The sequence below is a fragment of the Morone saxatilis genome, unplaced genomic scaffold, assembly GCF_004916995.1.
Source record: "Morone saxatilis isolate NCDOM2014 unplaced genomic scaffold, NCSU_SB_2.0 Contig11, whole genome shotgun sequence".
Taxonomy (NCBI): domain Eukaryota; kingdom Metazoa; phylum Chordata; class Actinopteri; family Moronidae; genus Morone; species Morone saxatilis.
In genome coordinates, this window is record NW_023339663.1 from 12,568,773 (window position 1) to 12,579,195 (window position 10,423).

Below are 10,423 nucleotides of genomic sequence, written 5' to 3' on the forward strand. Positions count from 1 at the left end.
GTGTGTGTGTGTGTGAGTGACTGATGCAAGAGAGCACACCTGGTACTTATTAGCTGCCTCTTCCTGACACCTCTACCTGCTGCAGCTAGAAACTGTACTCTGTAGTCTGCCTCTGTACTTATTTGGTGCAAAACTCTACTTTTATATGTTTTAAATATTGGTTGATCTCCTGGTTTCTACACTGTGACGGCCCCTGCCTGATCTGCTGATATGCAGATGTGGTAGACAAGTTACTGTTTTTCCTATGTGTCCTTGAAGGTACCATGCAGCAGCCAGCCACATGTGGAACACTTGGGCCAAGCGCTCCGACAGAATAAAAATCCCAGCCCAGCTTTGCTCTCATCTCGCTCCATCCCCGCCAGCGTTAGCACGCTTTCAGCTTTTGTTTGACTTTTTGTTTTGTTTCCACAGCTACACCTCATACTGCTCACACACCCACACACGCTCACCACTGATCTTACGGACCGAAACAACGCTTCACATTTGCAGTTAATACCTAAGTTGTTTAATAAATACATTCATTTACTGTCATTTACTGTGTTCATTTCTGTATTTGTCATGGCCTAGAAGCTGCATTATTAAAATACAGCAGACTTAAATTATCCCACAATGCAACATAAAACATATTGTCAAATTGATGGTCACTAAACAAGATTTATCTACCAACATGCAGTGGGCAGACAGTTAAAAGAGGTTAATTTAGATGTCAGCTGGGTGAGAGGAATGACCTCAGTAGTTTTTGAGTTTGCCTTTCATACACTATTTAGTCCTCTAAACAGAAATCACAGAGCAGTGAATATTTGTTCCCCATTAGCTTCCACACAGTGGTCACTAAGTCTTCCTGGGGTCCGGTAGTAAATAGTGAATGACTGAATGATTTCAAAGACAGACTATCACAGACTCTCAGACTCTTGTAAAATGAGTACCCAATAACTAAATATGTAACCTGTATACACTATTTTTCTATACAGTGTAATTAACTGACTTTTATATGTAAATAGTTATAGATATTTGCTGCATATTTGCAAATGTGTATATTTCTATGTTAATGTCCTCTGTGTGTGTGTGTGTTTGTGTGTGTGCATCAGTTTAACCTCTCCAACAGAGTTCGACAGGGCCTGGACAATCTTCTCGTGTGCTGTGGCCACCACACTCTGCCCATTGATCTCTATGATCCTGTGACCCACACGGACCCCACCTCGCTCAGCAATGCCTCCTCGCATCAGACTGCATATCTGACGGGCAACACAGACATGGAAGACCCCATGTTATCGGCATTTTAGATGAATAGAGAGTAATTAATACCACTGGAAGGGTAAAATGTCGGCAGTGATACGGTGATGGCATCTGAAACCGAGGCTGCGAGGTTACAAGAGATAGTTTACATGGGAAAGACAATGATGAACTGATTGCTTAACATATTTGGGTTTTTAGCAGGGACTGCATTAAGTGTATATTGTTAAAGGCAAAGCAGCAATTTATCACAACACTGCAAATGACAGTCTTTCTTCAGTGTTTCCAATAAAGAGCAAATAAAATAATGAACAGATTAATCTAAGACATGCACATGCTGTACGGTACCAATAGAAAATATATCAACAACTAAAGTTAATTATTTATAAATGAGAAAAACACAAAAAAGCAGTACTTTTTAATTATGTATATTATATTATAATTATTACTAATATCCAATTAGCTCAGACTCATACTTACAATGCCGTTCTGGACACTGAAGCCCAGCTGATACTTTAGGTCTGGTCTCTTAATGAGTACAGTGGTAACAGGAGGGCAACTAACAATGTTCATTTTCACCTGAACCTGGTTCTTCAAGCCCTTTAACACAATAGAAACACACAAACATAAAAAGCTCGTTCAGTTTTTTTGTGTAAATTTGTGTTAATTCCATATCTTAAACTGCCTCTTTCACTCTTTCAGCCACACTGTTGTGTACATCTTCAGCGTCTCTGTACCTTAATAATTCCCTGACAGGTGGCGAGTGGCAGCCCCACTAGGCTGGTGTTGTTGATGGACATGATCTGGTCTCCGATGCTGAGCTTGCCAGAGCGAGCTGCTGGCCCGCCGTTCATCATGTTGGCTAATATAACTGTGGGCAGAATGGAGCCCCAGCCAGACTCCACAATCACCACACCCAGGATCTCCCCTTTACTCTTCTCCAGCTGCAGCTGTGGACAGGGAAAGAGAGTGGAGGACACAGTTTGTTGGTCATTTATCATACACAGAAACTGAGTGACTGTAATTAAAACTATATGACTAGAGTAAACTGATAACTGACTGATTTCGATTTTTGAGATCACAATAGTGTCAGAAACAGTCTGTTTGCATCAGTGTGCTTCTGCTTTTTTCTCCTCAACACATCTGTTGCTTATTTTAAATCGCAACTGAAAACTCACCTCTTTCTATTAGCCTTTCCTGGTGCTTCATAAGGTATTCATTATGAATGTATCCTTTTATCTGTTTAATTCAGCATTTATCTGCATAACTCATTATCTTTCTAACTCTTATCTGGTTTTGTAAAGTTTCCTTGGCTGACTTGAAAGGCGTTTCTAAATAAAATACATCAATAAATAAAATGCAACAGTCGATCTGAGAAGCACCTGATTCGGATACACATTGCTGGGAATTTCACTTAAAACATTATGATTTCTTTTTGATACCTGCCAGAAAATTCCCATTTTCTTTCTTCCTACCTTGGATCAGAGCAGAAATCTGTGGGATAATAGCAGACCTGGAGCTCAGATCGTACATCTGGTAAATATCCCGATACATACAGTACACGTCTAGGTTTCTATACCTTTAATATTTCTGGTTGCATTAGACGATTGCAGCCAATGCTGTTAAAACTTGACTTAAGTTTTAAGATTTTAAGAAATGTTGCATTATTAAGAAGTACCTTTAACTCTTACATTAAGACTGTATATTATATGTATGAATGGATTTTCTCTTGAATTTACACAAATATATTATTATTATTATATATCACAAATAAAAATAGATATCCATTACTTGTCCATGTTGCCCATCCCTATCAAAGGGATTTTGTTAGTTGTGTTAGTTAGAAAGGTGTTCTATAAATGTATTATAGTACTATATCGGACATTTATTTCCACAGCATCTTAATGAACAGAATCTGCACCTCAAACCTCTACCTGACGTTATCTCAGTGAACAATGAAGCTTATCTGTGCTGCAGGTCAGATGTGACTTCTACATCCCAACCAATCTATTTAGGGTGAATATGTTATTTATGTAAGTAAGGCATACACATTAAAAGATAACCAGTGATTTATTAATAGAGATATATTACATTAACATTTGAATTCCCAGGCCTTAACAGATCCAAGTATTAAGCACATCTCAACCCTGTCTTAATGCAGAATACGTTTTTCCTGCTTCAACTCTTAACCAAAATAAGCGACTAGCGTACATGAAGCCATGAGAAATTTACTTATTCTCAACACAGTTGGTTAAGGAAGATAAGTGCTTCAAGAAAGCCCAGTTTCCCCATAACTAAAATTTACTGGTGTGTCTCTGAAATAGCAGCTGTGTGGTAGTGCCCATGCAGCCTCTCTGCTCATACAGCACAAACTGTTTCACGGTTTCTAATTCTCCAAAAGCCTCCAGTAACGCTTTCAGGGCACAGTGTTAGCTAAAGAGGAAATGCTACAGCAACATAAAAAAGACGAGAGATGACATGCCCTGGGTAAATTTTATTGTACCATCTGCCTCTTAATCTGTCTAATTAGTTAACAGCTACTGTATACTTGTGTGTTTCTCTAATGGCCCTGCAGCAGGAGAGCTACACACGTAAAGTCTCACGGTGTCTTCAGTTTTTTTTCGGGCACTGACACAAACCAACAAACATCTGCAGAAAAAGCTTGAAGTTGCAAGAAATGTATGCATGTACTGCACATACAGACCGACCTCTTTGCAGTTTTCAGAGTTGGAGAAGTGAATGAGGTCATCATTGTACATCTCCTGGGTGTTGATGATGTCACTGTACTCCTTCTGGCTCAGGTCCTCTGGATTAATGCCGTTAGCTCTCAGGAACTCCTGGTAAGCTACGCTGAACGCCTGGCCGATGGACTGAGCGATAAGCTGGGCCTGTAGACAGGAAAAGTAGGAATCATGACATAAGCATGTGTTTGTGATCTTGTTTTGTTAGATCCACAGATGCTAACCTTCAGTGAGTTGTATATAAATAACAATACAGTTTAAAAAAAAAACATCGGTTGGCATCAAACAATAGTGGCATTAAGTGTGCCAAGAATATGTTAAAGCATAATATGAATTGATTTTCACTGTCAAAAGCTATTTGTTCCAATCGTGAGAGGAGAGCAGAAATGACAGGAACACTTCCCTGTTGTTTCAATGAGAACAAATAAAGTTTAATGAAGACAAGGGGCAGAAAACAAAATCCACACAAAATTAATGGTCTGTCTTTACTACAGTGATAGAATGATGTACAATTTCAGCCACACAAATCTAGGACTTTAAAACTGTTATTCCCAACCAGGAGTACTCACACCCCGGACTGTGGAGTAGCTCAGCTAAAAAAAACAACAACTATTCATTCACATACATGTGTTTAGGAGACAAACACGTGAACAAATAGGATTAAACATTATGTGTGGCTTTATATATTTAGAATATCTATAATCACAATAACCAATAAAATACCAGCAACAAGGGGCTGACTGCACAGAACACGCCTCCAACCAACTCCAAAAACTGAACAAAAGAGCAAAAGTTAAAAAATTGTTTGTTCAAGCTAATGGATAAATGGTTGACATCTTCAGGCACACTAAGCAGTAGTTATGAAACCAAACAAAAAAGAGAGGGACATCTAAACATTTAGACACTTCTGGGACCTGTATGACTTGTATGAAAGAACTATTGTAACAATATCCATTTTTACATACTACAACAGTGTTAAAAAATATGTATAAAGGTGGTTTTGATAAAGGGGTACTTGAGTTCATCTGTTAGGCCTGCAGGGGATGAGTAGAAAATAAATTGCGAACAACATCCATCCTGACACAAAATACATTTACAACCAAGGAAGGTAAAAGCTGGGAAAAAGAAAAATGAGTAAAACATGAACAAGTTAAAAATGAAAAACCTGAAGACTTATCTTGGTTATGAGAGATAGATCAGGAGAGCAAAGAGGGTATGTATTTTTGCAAGCTGTATTTCCTCTATTTTCCTATTTAATTGAATTTTATTCTTGCATATAAATCTCTTGCAGAATTTGCAGACAGTAATGACCCAAACTCTCAGAATCAATCCACTGTGAATTAGTTTTGCAGAACAATAAAAAGTCAAAACTAGGCAAACACTGCATATAGCCAGTGGAGCCACAATAACAGAAACAGTTTATAAGTTGATGGATGAGCGGCTGAATGGTTCTATTATAACTCTGGCCGGCCTTTAAAACCTGGCAGCACAATTATATGAAGAGAGGACAGATTGGAGTCCAGCCTTTATACCGACTGGCAATGGACACTCAGTTGCTGGCTCCTCTGTGCAACACTGTTTATGTTGCCAAGTCTTGCTGAATCTGCTTCAACAAGACAAGCAGCAGCTCTTTATGTTAAAACAAATGAATAAAAAATTGCCAGCCAATGTACATCATTTCATGAGATAGATAGATAGATAGATGGATATGATAGATAGGGTGATATGGATATTGCGAGAGTGATTATGAGGGGAATCATGAGTAGATAGATTTATGATTAGGGATAGATAGAGTAGGTTTGTTGTGATAGATAGATAGATAGATATTAGCAACAACATCTGTAACAATGTGGAGCAAACATGTAAAAAAAAAAATTCAGGATAAAGAAATAAAATGAAAATCATTACTACTGGTGATAACAGGGGAGCTGAAATAATATCCACCAATCAAATAACACTCAGAAAGGAATAACTGTCATCTTTTTACTATCTTTAGATGTAGGATTCATCAACCAAATGAGTCCTCTTACATAATGACAGAAAAATAACAATGTGACTTCCTTTAGTAGCTGTCATCAGTATAACCTCTCAGCTGCTCACAGCCATTTAAAATAGACAGTTTCTCTCACAAACACATTAACAGACACAGCAGGTTCTTTAAACTTGAAAACACTTACGTCTTCAGACTCAAAGACATGGCATATCATCTTGTACTGCTTCTTTGCTTCGGGTGCCCCGGGCGTAGTTTCAATACAGTCCTGTGAGGCTGTGCGTGGCATTCGGCGTCTCGCCATCAGGACCACAATGTTCCCAATATCGGCAATGTAGGATATAGTGCGGAGCGCGTTGTCCATCATCGTCTCCTGTAGGCAAATAAACCAAATTCACATACGTCAAAGGCAAAGCCGACCTTTGAAAACATTGTTTTTATTATACAACTAAGTTTCAGTTTGTGAATTTATAAGCTGATTGATCAAACCAAAATATAATCAATTGAAATCCACCTGTAAGTAAAATCTGAAACAAAAAATATATACCAACACAGAGACATTTAATATTGAAGCGTCTCTGGTCCAACTCCCAGAAAGCTCATGATGTTATTAATGCAGGTCTTCAGTCATTGATTTCCAGTTAATCTATACAGTTGTTATATAGTGTGTTTATTACTGTAAATACTGACTTTACTGCAGCAGCAATGCAATGCACATGCTACTTAAAGGTTGTTTGTTTTTATTAATTGTTAAAATGTGGTTCATTACACGCTGGAGCAACTTAGTAAAGTAAATCACTACACTACAAAAACTAAACTACAACTGGACCAAGATAAACAAGGTACTAAAATAATATGCGCTATAAACATGTGCTGGTGAGTCCACGCTGGAGCCAATAAATAGACAAAATACTAAATCACACATTTTAACTGACAAAATGATGAAATAACATATTTTACTCTACCATACACACTACCATAGCTTTGAGAAACATTTTGCAACTGTTATTGGTAATTATCCTGCTTCTGACAACAGTCAGTTTCCTTTGATCAGTAATATTTGAGAATGAAAATACCAGTGTGCAGGATATTTGTTTCCTCTCTTTTTCATTATCCTTTCAGCGCAGAGAGTGAGATGAAAGTATTGTTAATGGAAAACATACGGGCCTACTTTTGATTGAATTCAAAACTGGTGTATAATCGGATTATAGCCCAATAACGCCCCGATAAATTAGATCTTGAGTACATGTTCATCCAAAAATAATGAACAGGTGCACAAAAAACTCAGAAGGGGTTTGGATATCAGAGTGTTTGTGTTGATGAAATGAAGTGATTTGAATGGTGTAATCATGTTTGTTCACTCAGCCAAATAATTGTCTTGTGTCATAATGTAGATTTTATGAGGCATTGTTTCTGAACACATCTATGGAAATGCAACTTAGAGAAGATATGGAATCTGTGGGTATGCTGAGATGAACTTGTGTTTGTTCATGTTTAATGATAATGTGCTAAATTTCATTTCAGTTTAGTTAACTTCACTTCATTAACTGTGTCGGGTGTTTTTATTCCATTAGGCTAATTAGTGTTGTTGTTCCAGCCCACCTTTGGAGTTGTTCGTATTATGAATCAATGTCAGAAACCCCAGGCAAGCTTTATCAAGCCTTTTAATTGCAAAAAATCTCTCTCTTAAGAGTGCCAGGACCAGTGGCAACCAGATGGAAAAGGGAGAAAGATAGACACTGCATTGCAGCACGTTAGTTTCTGCCAGGCAGCTGCCCACACACACACACACGCACACACACACACACAAAAGGCCAGACAGCAGCTCAGACTGAAATACTGCAAATGAATCATCTATCGCATATACATTTAACTGTTACTGTGAGCACAAAGCTCTATTTATGATACCAAGAACTGCAAAGCTCTCAGAACCATTTCTGCCTCCTGTAATGGCCACTGCCGCTGCGTCACACAGCTGCTTGTTGTAAAGCTAAAGGGCAAAAAAACTTTAACAAAGTTTCTGCAGGAGAGGAGAGAAGCTTTGTTAAAAAAGAAATGTGACAGATAAATCTGATTTTTCATTCATAAAGATATTCAGAAAGTCAAACTTCTGACTGAATTTTGAATTTTTGACTGTGTGTCTGTCAAATAATTGAAAAAAATATCATGTAGTCTGTTTTGTAACTTTGGCAGACTTCAAATAAATGATATATGAAGAAACGTTGCTCTCCAAGTCACCCTCCATGCGCAGATGTACGTGCAGCATTATTTTGGATTCGCAGAGGTTATTCCTAAATCAAACAGTGACATCATGAGATTAAATAAATAAACAACAATCACTGGTGGTGTTTCATAAGAAGCAGTTTATGTCAACAGTTAAGCTGCAGTTATGTCAGCTATGACACAACAACACTCCCCTGATGTGTAGCCCTGTATGCCTCAGCGGGTGGCCGAGGTACTGTCAGGGTAAAAAGCTTTTATTCCCACAGGTGAGAAAAGATATATGGACAAAAAACATGATGTTATGTGTCCTTGCTGGTATTTACCTGTGAGTCTGCGTTGAGGACTTTGATCCTCTGGGTGGAGATGAACAGATCAACCTCAGTGAGGGTTTGAGCATCTCCGTCGGCGCTCTGCGGAAAGACATAACAAATACAAGAGTTGGTCAGATTGTTTGCTTTGACTTTTTGTTCAAGATCTTTGCACCTTTTTACTGTTCATGGTTAACAGTTATTCACAACTGCATGAATGTATGTGTTAAACGTAGTAGAGTATTAGTTTAGATATCCAAAATGCATGCATGTATAGTTTGGGGTCCAGCTAGGGAAATGCCTGTTAGATGGACAGGTTGTTGAGTCTAAAAGGTGAGGTGGAAAAAAGCAGAAAAAGAAAGCGTTTGGCAGTGGTGTTACTTTACATCAACTGTCTTGGCAAGAGGATGGCAAGCTGGCACGGAAACCAGAAACAGCTTAACACTAAACCCTTACCAGCTGGCTGTATTGCCAGTGAGAGCAATGCAGCTTCAGCACAGAACAAGCCTGCACACATTTCCCTCTAATCACTGTGTAGTGCAAGCTAATAATATTATAATTAGATTTTGCTTAATTAAAATTGCATGATACATTTAAAAATAAGGCAATAGTCCTAAAAATATTAATAAAACATGTATAGCTGTAATTAAATACATAATGTAATAAATGGTGAATTATTTATTTGTGGCTGCGGCTTGTAATGTTACTTTTTATCCTGACAAAGCGTCTGAAGATGCACAAAAACTAACCACAAATTAGAAAGAGATGTGATGAGGTGCTGTTGTATATTTTAATTTAAGAAATACAGGTTTCCAGTGCGCCTTTTGTCTGTAGAAAAGGTGTGTAGTTTTCATTCGGCTTAGCATATGGGCACAGCTAGCTAATTTGTGAACACTGGTGAGCATTTATGATTGCAGCCATACTACCAATTCAAAATCCAACTCGTCTTGTGGATTTAATCTTCTTAGACGCTAAAACCTGATGTTTACCACTGACATGTTTGATTAGAGCTAAACTGTGATGTCAAGTAATGCAAAGATACAAAAGAAGTAAAAGAAATAAGACACAAAACAACAAAATGGGACCAGAAATGTACAGCATCCCACTAATAACCATTTCTTTAAACAGTGATGAATTGCTATACAATGTTTCTTTTAAGCTCTCTTTAACTATTCATAACATTAAGCCTCAAAAGCATGTAGTTATAGCGAGGTTGTTTATGGATGATCCTTCTAACCACTGTATCTCAGGCTCACCAGAGTGTAAAGAAGCAAGTTATGAGCTGAGATATTATAGCATGAGAACGGTGTTAACACAAAAAATAGGCATGTACTGAATTACAATCTCCAAATACATAATTTAACTTACTTGAGGGTAAAAGAAATTTAAGTATAAAACATGAAAAAGTACTCTCTGAAAGTAGTATTTGTAAACACAAATTAGACTAGTAGCTGATGACACAAGCTTTGGAAGTGATGTTTCTAGCTGTTCTTATTGATACAATGAAGCTCTATGTCTTTGCCCTCAGGTAAAAGGTTATCATATTCAGTGTGTTGTTCTTCTGTGTTAGCAAAAACAAAACATTTGGATTTCTGTGGTCATTCCCAGTTATCTTGGTACATTTGTAATGTGAGGAAACTGTGCAAACTATTCAGAGAAATAATAGAGACAGCCCTAAGTGTCCTGCTCACATGTCTTCCGTTACCTTGTGGTCAGAGTGGTTGCATATAAATTCAAAGTCAATGTGCTGGTGCTTGGCTTTTCAGTTTTGTGCCTTTGTGTTGACCTTCAATCAGGATAAAAAGACCTTTTACAAGAACATTTTATGATGTGTCTGGGTAAAATCTGTCAGTCCACATTTGCTGATATTGAGAAATTTCAACAGACATTGTAGTAAAATATTATATAGACTTATAAAAGTGCAAAAA

General features: G+C 37.7%; 1 protein-coding gene across 2 annotated transcripts in view; it reads right to left on the minus strand.

Annotated features, from left to right (window-relative positions):
• The window catches only part of apba2b (amyloid beta (A4) precursor protein-binding, family A, member 2b), a 59,879-nt gene that overhangs the window by 236 nt on the left and 49,220 nt on the right, over positions 1 to 10,423 (minus strand). For both annotated transcript variants that reach the window (XM_035682078.1, XM_035682077.1), the window contains 6 exons: positions 8,511 to 8,597; positions 6,152 to 6,337; positions 3,942 to 4,121; positions 1,971 to 2,183; positions 1,714 to 1,833; positions 1,095 to 1,235 (listed from right to left, as the gene is read on the minus strand). In XM_035682078.1, the coding sequence (XP_035537971.1) occupies positions 1,095 to 1,235; positions 1,714 to 1,833; positions 1,971 to 2,183; positions 3,942 to 4,121; positions 6,152 to 6,337; positions 8,511 to 8,597 (927 nt within the window). The remainder of the gene's footprint in view (positions 1 to 1,094; positions 1,236 to 1,713; positions 1,834 to 1,970; positions 2,184 to 3,941; positions 4,122 to 6,151; positions 6,338 to 8,510; positions 8,598 to 10,423) is intronic.